The 17,588-nt window shown below is 41.5% G+C and overlaps 1 protein-coding gene across 2 annotated transcripts; it reads left to right on the top strand.

Annotated features, from left to right (window-relative positions):
- Positions 1–30: 30 nt before the first annotated feature.
- LOC129818919 (SWI/SNF-related matrix-associated actin-dependent regulator of chromatin subfamily B member 1-A) lies at positions 31–15,868 on the top strand. Of its 2 annotated transcripts, XM_055875271.1 has the most exons (9): positions 32–169; positions 867–978; positions 1,325–1,433; positions 1,990–2,127; positions 4,668–4,795; positions 7,771–7,937; positions 11,753–11,943; positions 14,008–14,139; positions 15,175–15,868. In XM_055875271.1, exons 1-9 carry the CDS (start codon positions 86–88, stop codon positions 15,212–15,214), a joined length of 1,101 nt encoding a protein of 366 aa, XP_055731246.1. In that variant the 5' UTR covers positions 32–85; the 3' UTR covers positions 15,215–15,868. The 2 variants fall into 2 exon arrangements, with proteins under 2 accessions (XP_055731247.1, XP_055731246.1); XM_055875272.1 differs by lacking the exon at positions 15,175–15,868 and having other exon boundaries at positions 31–169; positions 13,104–14,103.
- Positions 15,869–17,588: the final 1,720 nt, after the last annotated feature.

The raw sequence follows: 17,588 nt of genomic DNA, 5'->3' as shown, positions 1-17,588 counted from the left end.
GCACCTTGGCGCCGAACTGACGCTTTTAAACATGGCAGTTTGAGCATGCGCTGTGGAGCTTTGTTACTAGCTAGCTACTGTAAAAATGGCGTTAAGCAAAACCTTTGGGCAGAAACCGATTAAATTTCAGTTAGAGCAAGATGGAGACTTTTACATGGTTGGATCAGAGGTATGTATGAGCTGTATGATAACGGGAATATTTAGCTGGCAACACAGCGTACTGGCAGCCAGCATTTTGGCCATCATCAGCCTGTGCCATTGCATTGTTGTGTCTGTTCTGAAAGCTAACGTTAGCAGCTAGCTAGCTAGAGCTCAAACTAGCTAACATCCCGCTTTGCAGAATGAACAATGTCTAGCTAACTAACGTTAGTTCTCTACCACGGTCAATATTGCATGCAGTTAGTGTAGCCTATGAGAATGCTGTGTATTGTAGTAGAAAGCACAAAATCAACTGAGCGCAACATTGACCCATTCAATGGACAAACTCCTTTCTACCAAGCTAACGTTAGGTATTGTTGTGACCGTCTGGAGTTCTGCGCTGGGTGGTTCTCTCCCAACATTGTTCATTTAACAACTACAAACAGCTACTCTCTGCCCATATTATAGTCAAACACTATTGGAAATAGGAATCATAGGCAGAAACAAGATCTAGCTAACTAAAGTAGACAACTGTATACATAGCAACTAACAAGCCTACTCAACTCCACGATGTACAATCGTAAATCGTTGAGTTCCGTCAACTAACTTACGTGCTCAGTTACTACTTGGCTACATGACGTGTAAGGGCTTCGGGTTGTTTCTGGACTGTCTGAGCCCTATACTCTACTAGTAATCACAGAATAGCTGACTCTCTTCCTTGCTCTCAGGTTGGAAACTACCTGCGTATGTTCAGGGGCTCCCTGTATAAAAGGTACCCATCACTCTCGAGGAGGTTAGCCTCAGTAGAGGAGAGGAAGAAAATTGTAGCATCATCGCACGGTGAGTGACACGCTCTTGTCAGAAATAGCTATTTTATTGTTATTCGCACAGACGGCAAGTAACGTTAGCATCATTTTTTTTGTCACGTTTCACAAACAGGTGTAGACTAACTACTCACTTATTTGACATTTTTTAACAATGCAGAGTTAAAGATAAAAAATAGAAATAGTGACACGAGGAATAATTACACGGTAAATAACAATAACGAGTAAAAATAACATGGCTATATACAGGGAGTACCAGTACCGAGTCGATGTGCAGGGGTAGTAGGTCATTTATGTTGCCATGTACATCTAGGTAGGGATAAAGTGTGTATTAACACAACACATGGTTACATAACTTTTAGCCACAAGTGTGACTCTGCTGAAGGCCTCCGAATGTGAAGAGATTTTCGAGGGGAACGATGAGAAGTACAAAGCTGTTTCCATCAGCACAGAACCACCGGCCTACCTCAGGTGATGCCTCCTTGTTATCTGCATTTACATATTTTACATTTTAGTCATTTAGCAGACACTCTTATCCAGAGCAACTGACACTAGTGAGTGGATATATTTTCATACTTTACATACTGCTCCCCCGTTGGAATTGAATCCACAACCCTGGTGTTGCAAGTACCATGCTCTACCAACTGAGCTGGACGGGATGAATTTTTGTATTTATTTAACTAGGCAAGTCAGTTAAGAACAACATATTTACAATGATGGCCTAGGTACAGTGGGTTGTTGTTCAGGGGCAGAATGACAGATTTTTACCTTGTCAGCTCGGGGATTTGATCTAGCAACCTACTGGCCCAACGCTTTAACCACTAGGCTACCTGCCACCCCAATTGCATAAGAGTCCTGCATAACATCTAGTGCATGACAATATTGACTACCAAATCTTGGGAGTATGTATGCAAAATGTGCCTTTTCAAGCTATCTACAGGCACCTTGGCGTGTGAACAAACCGAAATGGGTTTCATTGGTCACAGTATTGCATTTTCAAAAGTCCCTACTTCTCTGTCCATCTCAGGGAGCAGAAGGGGAAGAGGAACAGCCAGTGGGTTCCCACGCTGCCCAACAGCTCCCACCACCTGGATGCTGTTCCCTGCTCCACCACCATCAACCGCAACCGCATGGGCCGCGACAAGAAGAGGACCTTCCCCCTGTGGTGAGGAAAGCCCACCCACATTGGCCAGTGTTTGTGGATGTATTCATTTAAATACAGCCACAAATAAACCTTGATTGCTTGATTGCTTGTGTGCCATTTATATAGGCGTGCCCTTTATTTTTTATAATCTTTACGTTTTTCACATTTTAAAATCACATATATATATATATATATATATATATATATATATATATATATATATACACACTTTACAAAAATACAGTCCAACTTTCACATCAATAAATTTGAGTTCATAATTACGTAACATCATTTTAAGATGTGTCCATTTCTTTTTTTTTAGTTCTGTTTTGATTAAAAAATAGTTAGAACAAAAAGTTGTTTTATAGTCTTAATGCATCTTGTCTTCCAAATTGAGAAACATTGCTGCATTTTTCAGGCCAGGCTAGGCTGACTCTTGTGGAACTGTCTTTCTACTCTTTTTCTCATTGACCACTGCAATGTACTTTCTACATTTCCCTTGTGAAAATAAGCCTTCAGGAAAGTCCCGATATGTCCACACGAGATGATGAATCTCAGATCTGCTTGCTCAACGGCTCTCATCTGTGAATGGATGACTGCATAGCCGTGATCATTATGGGGAACCTTCAGAGTGTGGGAAAATGTAAGGGATGGTTCAGTCGCACTCTATATCAACCTCCTGCTCTCAAGCTATTTGGGGTTCAGGAGATGCAGTCTGAGACAGAGGTCATCTAGGGTCACTGGGACTCCTCTGGTTTTTACATTCCGTAGAGTTGCTCATTCATCATCAGCTGCTTTTCCGATGGTCTTCCAGAAAGCAACCACTATCTCCTGTCCTGACATGACCGTCTATGAAAACATCCCTCCCTCTCTCCCCTTTCCCACAGCCCACTTGTCTAGATCACACAAGCATTTCATTGTGTGACTGGAACTTATCAAAACACATCTGTTTATACAGGGGCGCTTTTTGCTGACCTTGAAAGATGGAGGCTTTTAAGTGCCGTTGCCATGTTTTCAACAGGCAGGGTCTCTGACCGTAGTTCTTGTTTTCATGTTGGAATTGCAAGGCAGCCATCTTTGTTTAGTTGCTGTTTGCGTTTGTAACTACGGTTTAGATAATAAATAGAGATACATACTCAATTATGTTAGGGTCTTGTTTATCTGATGGTAGAAAAGTTAGTTTTGTAATAGGACATCCTTAACTTGTGAAATGTAGGCCTGAATAACAAAATTATTTGAACAAACAAAGAGTGATGCAAACTAGGTGAATAAACAGTGATGACTTTTCACCTTGTATAGCCTAAGTTGCTAAGGCAACAGGGTGGGATAATAAACAACACTTGTTTACTTCGGAGGTCTACCACTTCTGTGGGTTTTGAATCATTTTTAAAAGAATGTAGACCTAGTATCACTTTCCCAGCTAGGTTGTCAACAGTTGACACAGTCTCCAAAAGGCCTATACAATGCTAGAAATCACATCTTTTTTTTTTCAAGGCCTTGAAAACACAACGTAAGCATGTCTGGCTCAAAGCATTGTTCCTTTTGCTGTGGTTTTGGTGAGACCCATCTTGTGGCTTCTCCCCTTTCTCTGGCACAGATGTGATCTGTTTAACAGTGCATGTTGTGCACTCTGAATGTTAGTGTTGATGGACATCTAGACTGGTAAATACCCTACAAATCAGTAGAGCAGACAGATCCCTGAATCTTTCAGTCCACCCAATTTGGCAGGACAATAGAATTTGCCATTGTTGAATTAAGCAATAAGGCACGAGGGTGTAAGGCACGAGGGTGTATGACCAATATACCATGGCTAAGGGCTGTTCTTACGCATGACGCAAAGCGGCGTGCCTGGACACAGCCGTGGTATATTGGCCATATACCACAAACCTCTGAGGTGCCTTATTAATATTATAATCTGGTTACCAACGTAATTAGAGCAGTAAAAATACATGTTTTGTCATACTCGTGGTATACGGTCTGATATACCACGGCTGTCAGCCAAACAGAATTCAGGGCTTGAACCACTCAGTTTATAATTTTATTAGGATCCACATTTGCAGAAGTCATGAAGTCTGCTAATATTCCTGGGGTCCAACACAGAACTTAAAAGACTTCTCTAGAATGCGTAGACTACTACCCTGGCCAATTCTTTGTGTGGAGCCAACTCTTCTATTTTTGTCATGCCATACATATGGTTAACATGACAAATGAACAAACACAGAAAGGAGTTGGCTAATGTTCAAACAGACTAGACCACCAGGCTAGTAGAATGCTGACAGAGAGACAAAGAATTCCCATGTGATAAGCATCAATTCATCATTCCCAATGGTGTATCAAATATGGCCACCGGTGTACAATGACGTTGATTGGATTCATCTTTTGCTAGCAATGACCTGCTGGAAGTGAGTAAAGGCTAAATTGGCGGTAGATTTTAGAGCCTGCTATTCACGATAAATGTCTTTAATGGGGTCTCCAATGACTGTTGAATGCCAACAAATGTCGTACTATCGTTTCGTAGATTGTAGTTTAATCTAACACCTTGTCTTTTTCCCTCTACAAAGCTTTGACGACCACGACCCGGCGGTGATCCACGAGAACGCGTCTCAGGCCGAGGTGCTGGTTCCCATCCGTCTGGACATGGAGATTGATGGGCAGAAGCTCAGAGATGCGTTCACCTGGAACATGAACGGTACTGCTCCACTCTCCATCTGCCGGGAGGAAGACTGCTTTAGAGCAACAAAGTCTAGTTAAGGGTGTTATTCTGAAAACAACCTAAAAGGCTGTAGAATCGTTGCCTGTGACAGAACCGGCCTCAAAAGAAAGCAACACTTTGCTTTATCTTGGCCAGGTCGCAGTTGCAAATGAGAACTTGTTCTCAACTAGCCTACCTGGTTAAATAAAGATAAAATAAAATAAAAACACTGAATGCATCTCATTAATCTAAAGTGGCTTACGATAGAAATGGGAGAAAGACGTTAATGAGAGAAGCGTTACTTGACATACAGACTAGATCTATGAGAGAATCTAGTACGTACTGGTATTCAAGAAAGAGAGGAAGTTCCTGAGAATGGATTAAAAGGGAAACATGTAGCTCTCGTAGTCAATAAATTGTATATTGACAACGAAATGATTCGAGACACAAAGGCTATTCTAAAAATTACACCGTTCTCAGAGGAGTCGAATAATGGAACACCAAATACTAGCCATGGTAGGGATTGTAATAATTTTAAAGAATTGATAGAAAAGCAATTACAATTAAGTAATTGTTAAATAAACTACAACTACACTATACCATTCAAGATGGGGAATGTAGTAAAATAATTATTGAACTTTCTATTTATAGTATTTTATAAATGGATAAGACGAATTGGAACACAAGTACTCAACATGGTGGAGATAAGCATAGCAAACAAAATACATAAGACACAGTATGTGTGGATGGAAGGTGTGGTGTGTGTTTTTGTGTTTGGAAAAGTGTGGCATTAAGTGAGTAAGAAAGGAAACGGTTGTGTATCCCAGAACCAATGTATGTCTGTGAGCAGGGGTTGCGAGAGAGAACTTTACATTTTGTGCAGATGAGGGATATACATTTTTAAATAAATTATACATCTATACATCTATTTATTTTCCTATCATGATGGAACGGTCCCCAAGCCTATACCCTAGACACCCACCTGAGAGACTCATCACTAAAGAGAAGTCTATCTGTTTTATGGGCTTACTGTAAGTTGCCTATATGCAGCCAAAACAGAAAGAGGAATGTGGACAGAGACATAATAGAGGTAGCACAGCCCCCTCAAGATTCTGAGTCTGCCTGGCAGGGTTGGTCCTACAAAGCCAGAGCCCCCTGATGGACGAGCATAATATACAAGGAAATTCTCAAAGCTGCTAATAAGAACCTTGATGACCTTGTCCCTAGCCAGTGGGTATTCCACCCAGGTAGTGGCAGTGCTGGCAGCACTAGCTGCAGTAACCCATGGGGAGGGGGTCACACTCGGACAATCAGAGAGGGAGCAAATTATTGTGGCCCTGGCGGTACAAAATAATCAAAAGGTCTGACTGCTCAGAGATACTTGGGAAAATGGCCACAACGGGTGGGGGGTGTATGTGTGTGTGTGTCAGGTGAAGGGGGTGTATCTGATGTCCATCACCTAGGACTTGACATTGGTTAATCAAATCTCCCCATTCTTGCCAATTTTGCTCAATCTTGCTTGCATGCTTTCTCAAACAGCTGTAACTGTATATGCATTCGTAAATCAAGTCCTTTCTTGAGTTGGGCTCTGGGATGTAACAACTGTTGAGCATCTGAGCTTATGGTTGATTGTGGGGAAAAGGGGTTGTGTGTGTATCCCACATCTGTTGCTACGGGGTAAGGATTTTAGTGACAATATAGGATGAATCACAATAATTGTTTGCTAAAATAATTGCTTGACAAAAATGTAATGCAATGGTTATAGGTAACAATACTTTGCGTGAACTGTCGATATTATTACGCATATTAATTGTTAATGATGGAAAATAAGATATGCAAGATTTTTGAATATATGTATATACACTACTGTTCAAAAGTTTGGGGTCACTTAGAAATGTCCTTGTTTTTTTAAAGAAAAGTACATTTTATCCATTAAAATAACATAAAATTGATCAGAAATACAGTGTAGAGATTGTTAATGTTGTAAATGACTATTGTAGTTGGAAACAGCTGGTTTTTAATGGAATATCTATCTACATAGGCCCATTATCAGCAACCGTCAGTCCTGTGTTCCAATGGCACTTTGTGTTAGCTAATCCAAGTTGATCATTTTAAAAGGCTAATTGATCATTAGAAAACCCCTTTGCAATTATGTTAGCACAGCTAAAAACTGTTGTGCTGATTTTAAAGAAGCAATAATACTGCCCTTTAGACTAGTTGAGTATCTGGAGCATCAGCATTTGGGTTCGATTACAGGCTTAAAATGGCCAGAAACAAAGAACTACTTCTGAAACTCGTCAGTCTATTCTTGTTCTGAGAAATGAAGGCTATTCCATGTGAGAAATTGCCAAGAAACTGAGGATCTCGTACTACTCCCTTCACAGAACAGCGCAAACTGGCTCTAACCAGAATAGAAAGAGGAGTGAGAGGCCGCGGTGCACAACTGAGCAAGAGGACAAGTACATTAGTGTCTAATTTGAGAAACAGATGCCTCACAAGTCCTCAACTGGCAGCTTCATTAAATAGTACCCGCAAAACACCAGTCTCAACATCAACAGTGAAGAGGTGACTGGCCTTCTATGCAGAGTTGCAAAGAAAAAGCCATATCTCGGACTGGCCAATAAAAAGATTAAGATGGGCAAAAGAACAGACACTGGACAGAGGAACTCTGCCTAGAACACCAGCATCCCTGAGTCGCCTATTCACTGTTGACGTTGAGACAATAACATTGATGGAAGCTGAAATATTAAAGCTGGGGCTTCCTTCCTATCCTTGTGAACCCTTTGTTTTATGTACACTGATCTGAAGATGCATGAACATACACATAGGAAGCCTCTTCATAGAGTATTGAGATTCACACCTGCACTCTCCAAATGTAGATGAGGAAGCCTCTTTAGACTATTGAGACTCACCCCTTCAGAGTATTGAGACTCACCCCTTCATTCTTCCACCTTCCTCTCCCGCTCCTCCAGAGAAGCTGATGACCCCGGAGATGTTTGCAGAGATCCTGTGTGACGACCTGGACCTGAACCCACTGGCCTTCGTCCCGGCCATTGCCTCAGCCATTCGCCAGCAGATAGAGTCCTACCCCACAGACAGCATCCTGGACGAGCAAACTGACCAGAGGGTCATCATCAAGGTGGGTACACACACACAAGGGACTTTATAAAATCAGTTGTATATTTTTTTTACATTTACATTTACATTTAAGTCATTTAGCAGACGCTCTTATCCAGAGCGACTTACAAGTACATACATTCATACTTTTTTTTGCCTGATTCTGTTTTTTTTCCTCCAGATTTTCACTCTCAAAATCACACAAGTTTGTTTTAGTCCACAACAGTGCTTAAACCACTTCACAAGACCACTTTTGATGTCTAGGAAAAATATGATATAGTTTACATTTTGGGTTTAGTTACCCTTTAATGCCAGTGCCACCAGCCAGAGACCGTTGTTTGGTTAGCAGTGTTTCTGTAGCGTTCATGTAATTGCAGAGTTTGGGAAAACAAATTTGCACTGGATTTATGCAAATAATCATGATATCACTCTTCGAGCCCGAACGATGGAATATTTTTTTTTTTTTAAATCACAGATTTTAGGGAAGCTGATACGGATTTTATGGCAGCAAAAGTCACGATTAGTGACTATCTGCCGTTTAAAAAATAAATGTTAAAAATGAGAGGTGGAGAAAAGCATTAAACATTTTTTACACATTGTGCTCCAAAGGATTAACAGATACTCTGATTTCTTAACTAAATATTTTAATTACAATTTATTTTAGAACATTTTATTTGTGGTTTACAGGATATCCACCTCTAAATACGATAGTGAAACATGTTTTGTTTACCTTCTTAGGTACAACTTAAAGATGTGTATCTATGGCAGTGGATAAGAAGTATGCAAAAGTGTTTGTTCTAAACCACCACAAGGGGTGGCTGGATGAATTAATTAAAATTTGTCTCAAGTCAATCTGAAACTGCACTGTTCACAAATAAGCATTGAAATGCAGTAACATGCCATTCGTAACTAGGTGTCAGCATTTGTCTTGAGTAGATTTACTAGTGTTTACAACAGTCAAAAGTAACACACTTTATGGCAACCTAGCAGTGAGAGTACGTTAGATCAAGCGCAAGCTAGCTGTTCATTATGACAGTGTTTCCTTACAGAAACCATATGTACATTACACCGTAATTCAATACAAAAGCTATTGGCTATAGAGTTAAACTGCAAATGTCATGCACTGATGACTGAAAACGTTTATGCAGGCAAATGCTTGCCGTACTGGTTTTACTCACGCATTCTAATTTAGCTAGCTCACTAATGTTAGCTACTTATCTCATCATGAATGCAAGCACATGGCCTGAATTATAGCTCTGCACCAACTGTCTTGCTTTTTGCAGATTTGTGAAAACAAACTAAATAATCACACCAGCTAACGTAATACCAGCTAACGTAATACCAGCTAACGTAATACCAGCTAACGTAATACCAGCTAACGTAATAGGCCCAGACAGTAACAGTGTTCTTTTTGTATCAAGGACGATTGTTCACTTTGGCACCAGTCCAGTGTTAGCACATAAGGGAGATAGCACATAGCAACCATTTCGAATCCCACCGTACCTTCTCCGCTATGCAATCTGGTTTCAGAGCTGGTCATGGGTCTACCTCAGCCACACTCAAGATCCTAAACGATATCATAAACGCCATCGATAAGAGACATTACGGTGCAGCTGTATTCATCGACCTGGCCAAGGCTTTCGACTCTGTCAATCACTACATTCTTATTGGCAGACTCAACAGCCTTGGTTTCTCAAATGATTGCCTCGCCTGGTTCACCAACTACTTCTCCGATAGAGTTCTCAGCTCACTGGTCACCAAAGCAGCAACCACCCGTAGCACGCGCTCCAGCAGGTATATCTCACTGGTCTCCCCCAAAGCCAATTCCTCCTTTGGCCGCCATTCCTTCCAGTTCTATGCTGCTAATGACTGGAACGAACTGCAATAATCACTGAAGCTGGAGACTCATATCTCCCTCACTAGCTTTAAGCACCTGCTGTCTGAGCAGCTCACAGATCACTGCAACTGTAAATAGCCCTTCCAACTACCTCATCCCCATACTGTATTTATTTATCTTGCTCCTTGGCACCCCAGTATCTCTACTTACACATCTACCATTCCAGTGTTTAATTGCTATATTGTAATTACTTTGCCACCATGGCCTATTTATTGCCTTACCTCCCTTATCTTACATCATTTGCACTCGCTGTATATAGACTTTTATTTTTTTCTACTGTATGTTTGTTTATTCCATGTGTAACTGTGTTCTATGTGTCGAACTGCTGTGCTTTATCTTGGCCAGGTTGCAGTTGTAAATGAGAACTTGTTCTCAACTAGCCTACCTAGTTAAATAAAGGTAAAATAAAAAGTCGCACAGGTTGCTAGCTAGCTAAGCTAACTACCTTGCTGGCTAGGTAGTTCCTCCACAGAGGGACTCGAACTCTGTCAGTCACCATTGTGTTCTTGGTCACCTTCTTGACCAAGGCCCTTCCTCCCCAATTGCTCAGTTTGGCTGGGCAGCCAGCTCTAGGAGGAGTCTTGGTGGTTCCAAACTTATTCAATTTAAGAATGATGGAGGCCACTGTGTTCTTGGGGACCATCAGTGCTGCATATCTGTGCCTCGTCACGATCCTGTCTCGGAGATCTACAGACAATTCCTTTGACCTCGTGGGTTGTTTTTTGTTCTGACATGCACTGTCAACGGTGGGACCTTTTATATAGACAGGTGTGTACCTTTCCAAATCATGAATGTGTACATTTCAACAACAAAAAAACTTTTTGCTTTGTCATTATGGAGTATGACAAAGTTATGTGTAGATTGAGGGGGAAAATGTATTTAATCCATTTTAGAATAAGGCTGTAATGTAAAAAGTCAAGGGGTCTGAATACTTTCCAAATGCATTGTAGGTGCTTCAGAGAGCTGTCAGTCAAGGCATACATTTCTGTCAAAATAAGCTCCCCGCCCACTCGGCCTCTTTTCAACCTTCCTGGTAGCCATGAGCGAGAAATAACTGTTCAGGACCTTTAACTAAGCGAATATGATGAGGACAGGGCTGCTTGCTTGGTGAAGTGTACTTTTGATTATTTACTTATTCAAATATGCTGTCTGTGGCATGCTACTCACCGTCAAACCACCATGTCTACTCTCTTTCACTTTGTGACCTAGGACTGAATGATGTTCAATGAGCAGCTTGTTGAGTGCCCTCTTCAGGCAACCTTTGGAATATAAAAATGTTTAACACAAATGAGCAGACGTATTTGTTTGTCCTATGAATATAATATCAACACTTTTATCTGTGGAATAAAGGCCTATATAAATATTTATGCGGAAGGCTAATATTGGCCGTTAATCGATTTACCAGTCGGGCTCTAATCATTCTGCAAGGTAGGCATAGGCTGCTTTGTAGTGAAAAAAATGATTGACAAGGTTTTTGGTAAAGCCTTTCCATCTACCTGCAAACGGTTATCATTAGCATTATCGCTAACGGCTGCACAGACATACGAGCACCACAAAACACACACAGATGGGCATTCCTGTGCACTTTCAGAAAGTTACAGGAAAATACATATCTTATTCATTTTGTTCATGTCTTATGATTAATTTTGGCAAATGTAATGACTTTTGTAAGTTTACTATTTAGTTCAATTTTTTTTGAATGTTCCGTTTTAATGTCTGAATTTCCTTGATTCTGTCTGCGTTTTCCGCAACGTGGATTTTATAGGGACACACACACACTTCACTGCTGCAAAGGTCAAAGACTATCTCAATAGTAAATTCCAGTGTCTGCATCTGGCCCACGTGCTGCCAGTTTGAGACCCCTCTTTGTCACATCACTCGGATACAATACTCTATCTCTTAAACTGTTTTTTTTTTGTGTGTGTGTGTGTGCGCCTCAGCTGAATATCCACGTGGGGAATATCTCCTTGGTGGACCAGTTTGAGTGGGACATGTCGGAGAGGGAGAACTCTCCGGAGACTTTTGCCCTCAAGCTGTGCTCCGAGCTGGGCCTGGGAGGAGAGTTTGTCACCACCATCGCCTACAGCATCCGTGGCCAGCTCAGCTGGCACCAGAGGACGTACGCCTTCAGGTAACACACATACACAGGACACCCTCCCAGACAAGAACCTTCACACACTCATGCTCGTTCAGACATATTCATGTCCTATGCGTTGCCTGGAGTACTGATGGAATTGAAAGTTGAAGTGGTAGAAATACCCGTCAATTCTGCTTGCAGTGTCTTTGTCGCAACACCCACACACATTTTTCAGCCAACAACACAGCATTCCACAGAGTCTCATTCTGTCCTATAGAATACATGTCTTAAATACTCAAGATGTGTGGTTGCCTGCAACAATGGAACGTTACTGGAATAAGGCCAGAACGCATTTAGTTCACCTAATGTTACTATGTTCTGTGTTATTTTAAGATGAACTGTATCTCACAGTGACATGGACTGGGGTCAGGTTAAGGTGTTTGTGTGTGGAGGGTTTAACAGTTGGCTGCTTACCTGTGACTCAAAGTGGATTTAGATTTCAAACACATAGACTGCTGCGTCCTGTTTACATCACTGAGTACACAAACACACACACACACACATCCATTATTTACATCACTGAGTACACAAACACACACACACACATCCATTATTTACAAGCACGAGTACCATGTGTTTTCCCACCAAAACAAAAACCTTGCTACCCCCTCATCTGTTCAAGTAGTACTCTCCAGCCATTTGAACCCTGAAACAGTTCCTTTTAGTGTGTAATGGCATTCGTTTTACAAATTGAAATATCTTAACGTTGTATAGGTTTTCCCCCTGCCAGTGACAGACATACAGACCTTTTGTTTGTGTATGTGCTCCTCCCCACTCTGCCTTGCATGGTTTGTCTCATCCCATCAGCTTGGCTCAGTTCATTTCGGACTTTTGGATCATTTGGGACCTGCTTATCAATCAGTGTTGGGCTCAATTCCATTTCACTAATGGTGATTTCATGAAATGGAAAAAGCACATTTAACAAATTGAGAAATGGCAGATTTTTTATTGGTATTAGTAAACGACTTACATTCAATTGGTTTTGAGCCCAACCCTGATGCCAATGCTTTTTGAGTCATTTCAAGCCATTGATTGTGTGTAAATGGGAAATGAGGAGTTTAGCTAACATCGTCATCATCATGGCTTTTTTTTGTTTTGCATTGCAAATTAATTCTCTTTTCTACTCTCTCCCCCCACTTGTCTGTCCCTTATAGGTCTGATTTCAGGTCAATATGCTTTTGAATTACTTGACCTACCCCCCCTCTTCCCCCAAGCTTAACCCTCTACCACCCACCCACGTTCTCTTGACACGGTCTGCCCTGGGAAGCTGAGTACATTTACACTTTATATCTCTTTCTCTCTCTCGTCTGTTTCCTTAACTTTGCAGGACACGCCCCCCCAAAGTATGGAAACTCTAACTGTTTATGAAGAGTAAAACCTATGAAGTTGTTTGAGGTATTCTGTTTCTGCCAAGTCAGGGAAAACTGTAGTTATCACTGTTGGTTTGTCTACAAACTGCAGTCCGCACATAGAATGGAAAGGATAGTCAAGTACTGTGTGGCTTATTGTCACTACATAGGGAGAGGTTCAGAAATCCAGGAAGTATCTGACAAAACGGTTCCACTGGTGCCTTCCTATCTATTGTCCTAGTTCTTAATTTGTCAAACTGAAATGTAATGTGTTATTTTGGAATCCCTTTTACCAGGTGGAATAATAATGTTTTGTAGGCATTTTGACTAGAGGTACGTAAAATGCTGTAGTGGTCCGAGCAGCTTTTGATTGATGGCTGCTTTATGACTGTTTCAATGCATTGGTTAAGTGTGCTTTACTTTTCTACTTTTACATGGCATCTTGGGTGTGAAAAAAATACATGGTAGAAATAAGTTCCAATAAGTCACATTTTTGTCCCTTTGTATGAAGGGTATGTCTATTCCTCATCAAAATGGGACTAACCCACAAGAGCGACAAAGTTTTTTAACTTTTTTTTTCTCCCCAAGATGCCTCTTATTTGCGCTTCCACTTCTTCAACACACCATGACTGCAGCATGTCCCATCCTGGGCGCTCTCTTCCTCGTTTGTGTCTTTGATTTCCTGTCGCTCTGATGTCATTTCCTGCAGTGAGAATCCCCTGCCTACAGTGGAAATCGCCATCCGCAACACAGGCGACGCTGACACATGGTGCCCCCTGCTGGAGACCCTGACAGACGCAGAGATGGAGAAGAAGATCAGGGACCAGGACAGGAACACCAGGTAATAGAGAGAGATGGCCTGCCATTCAAAACCTGACAGGAATGCCAGCTAATAGAGAGAGAGATGGCCTGCCATTCAAAACCTGACAGGAATGCCAGCTAATAGAGAGAGAGATGGCCTGCCATTCAAAACCTGACAGGAATGCCAGGTAATAGAGAGAGAGATGGCCTGCCATTCAAAACCTGACAGGAATGCCAGCTAATAGAGAGAGAGATGGCCTGCCATTCAAAACCTGGGTTCTTTCTCAATTCATCTTTCCTTTCGATTCCTCGCATCCTCTACTTGTCTACTTCTCAAAACCCATTGGAGAAGAAGGTTCAAGGGGGGAGACCTTGGACCTTCTACGGTTGAGAAGGTGGGAAGATGGGAGGACTCACAGAAAGACATTGACATAGAGCCTTCCTCTACGACTAGCGCCCTCCTCGTCTCTGTCCACTGCTGTAGAAGGGCTTAAAGCAATCCTACGCTCAAGTTTCCTTTTTTGTTCATTAGTTCAAATAGTTGTGTATGTCATCAATGAGGTTTTCAAGATAGAACACGCATCATCATGAGTTTTTGCTCTGTACTGTTCTGTAACTTGAAAACTTGACTGCTGACATGCACCATTTTTGGGGGGATTGTATTCATGAACAAAATACTAAAATATGTTTTTTGTGTGTAGTATTCCTTTTAGTGGACGAAGGAGCATTGTAGTGGAACTTATTAGAACCCACCCTGTCCTCTAGGAAGAGATCATTAAAGAAAGTGGGCTGCCCAAACATTAGAGAGACAGACCAGTAAACTGGAAGGTTGAGGAAGAGACCACGAGATGGTTTTGCCTCAAAATCAGACACATTGCTTTTGGTCTGCACCAGTCAGACAATTTGAAAACTGATCTGGGCAAAACCAGTTTCTAATTTGGAGTAGGGCATCTGGTCAGCGGTATGACAGCCCCTGTCCTACGTCATCAGATTCCTCATTTAAGAATCTTCTCTATTCATCCACCCGATCTGCCATCGGCCACATAATAACCTATTCCATGTCTTTTCCTTTCAGACGAATGAGACGACTTGCCAACACTGCCCCTGCCTGGTAGAGAGAAGCAGCAGTAAGCTACTACACAGCCTCTGGTCAACAAACGGTCAACCCCAATAGGCCCTCTGAGAGAGACACACACAAACTCAACAATAGACATTCCACTGGTTCCTTACAGCCCCCATAATGTTAACTAACTCTATGCTTGGCTGTCATGTCCTCTGGACACTGATCCAGGACCATTGTCACATACCTAACTCCATTAATTACAAGAATTACATTTGATCCAGGAACAGAGACTTTTGTTGAAGGAGCCTTTCTATTCCATTTCTATTGCTGAATCCCAATCCAAGCCCCTGTAGTGGTTCAAGCCGCTACTCATCTCTGATGAGACGAGGTGGTAAATGAAAGGTGCCATGGGTAGAGTGTATGGATCCGTATGAAATGTAGCTTTTGTTGTTTCTACGGACTCACCATCTAAGTGAGCTCAAACTGTAATACTGCTTTGGTGCACTCGTATCCCTCTTGATGGACGATGCAGATGGACGACTGACTGACATGTCCGTTTTAATAGAAACTGTTACACTCGAGCAGACTCAACTCTTGCAAATAATGTAAACTTATGTATTGTGCTTTCTTTTTGTAAAGGTGCTGATACTTTTAGTCAACGTTTTTGTTTTGTTTCCTTTTTTAATAAAATACCATAGAGACTTCATTACACGTCTAGTTTGTTGCTCTACAATCTTCAACAGTGGGCTATTATTCATTGTCACTGTGAGGTACTTAAAGTAGATTTGCTTCAGTCTGTGTGTCTTTACGGCCAGCGAGTCGATTCTGTTTCTCTTCAGTTCACTCAAGCTCTTCCTTGTGACCTAATCTCCCATACTGAAGTGCTGAATCTGCATGGTTTCTTGGTTAAACATACTTTTAACTCTGGTTCAGTTTAATCAGCTTAAATGGGGACTAATCTCTACACTCACACTTTTAACATTTAAGATATTGTGTTCTCAGGGTAGGATTTTCCAGTGTGACCCTTTGAAATTCAAGATGGCATATCTTTTATATGGTCCAGCAATTGGAGATTGTTCACATGAAACTGAAAAGATTAACGAAAAACCACAATCCTTTGGCAACCGATCCCATACAAACTGGTATGTGAATTAATATGAATAACGAAGACGCATCTTTCTGTAACTGGCATTAAAAGCCTCGTAACACGGCCAAAAAACATTTCTGCTCAGAGTAGTTGAAAGTGGGGTCTTTCCTTTGTCTTGTATCCCCTATGGGTCCTCCTAATCTAGGCCATGGAGTTCCCCTACTGACTTCATACCCCACAGACAGGATGGCTCTTATTGGAACCATCATTCAGCATCTGGGGGCTCAGATTCCTACTGTATGCTTGATTGGTTGAAGCAGACCACAAAAGGATGACAGATCCATGACTAATGCAAAACAGAAAGAAAACCCCATCAAACTCATAGGAAGTAATCTGAATCTGGTTTGGGGAAAGTGGTTACATCGCTAGTTCTGAAAACCATCTGTTTCACTCAAAACATTGAAAATAGATTAAAATTGACACTCGTTTTTTGGAACCAAATACATTGTGGTAATTAATACCATAATGAATAAAAATCTCAACCGCAAATGTAAAGCACATATTGACATGAATGCAGCTACAAGCAGCTACGTTGGTCATGGCATAACAATTTAGTGAGCACCATGAGAACTGTGAGAAATAAATGTTTTGGAATGATTGAAACAACATCCATTGAAATAAATGTTAACTTGAAAGGCCTCCCTATTCCCCAAAGTATCCCCCCCCCATCTAATTTCCACCTTTGTTCACATAATGCAACACTGTTGTATCAGTCACTCTGTGAAACTGTAACTGTACATAGCTGAACTTTTAGGAACTTGGCAACGTCGTCTTGCCGCCTGAATAATGCATGTATAAAATAGCAGAGGTTAGGGGTCATGTGTATGTGTCTGAGCCAGTACAGGCTTGCTTCATCCTCGGGCTGCGTTTCTCCTGCTCGACATGCAGATATGATTCTCTCTCTTCTCTTCAGTGTCACCATAAGGACAAGTGCAGGATACTAGCAATAACTCGGGTTCACTTCTAAAGGCGTATCTCCTTGTGATGCTCCACAGTGACCGTCACAGAGAGGGATGAGGGTTGAAGGGGACACTGTGAAGGTGAAGTATTGTGGTTTACGTTGTTTCAGTGCCTTATTGTCTTTCCACATTCCTTTCTGGAGACATTCCTAATGAAAGGATCTGGACTGCATTGTGAAATTCTGTATAAACAGATCTACACTGAGTATACAAAACATTGGGACCACCTTCTCTTTCCATGACATAGACTGAGCACGTGAATCCATGTGAACGCTATGATCCCTTATTGATGTCACCTGTTAAATCCACTTCAATCAGTG

Source organism: Salvelinus fontinalis, chromosome 21 (genome assembly GCF_029448725.1).
Source record: "Salvelinus fontinalis isolate EN_2023a chromosome 21, ASM2944872v1, whole genome shotgun sequence".
Taxonomy (NCBI): Eukaryota; Metazoa; Chordata; class Actinopteri; order Salmoniformes; family Salmonidae; genus Salvelinus; species Salvelinus fontinalis.
Note: the sequence above shows the minus strand (reverse complement) of the source record. Positions and strands in the feature narration are given on the sequence as shown.

Bases quoted from the DNA above. Each gene is read 5' to 3' on its own strand.
- LOC129818919 (XM_055875271.1), top strand. From the start codon at position 86: ATGGCGTTAAGCAAAACCTTTGGGCAGAAACCGATTAAATTTCAGTTA. The intron at 1,434-1,989 runs GTGATGCCTCCT...TGTCCATCTCAG, and splicing joins GAACCACCGGCCTACCTCAG to GGAGCAGAAGGGGAAGAGGA. The intron at 7,938-11,752 runs GTGGGTACACAC...TGTGCGCCTCAG, and splicing joins ACCAGAGGGTCATCATCAAG to CTGAATATCCACGTGGGGAA.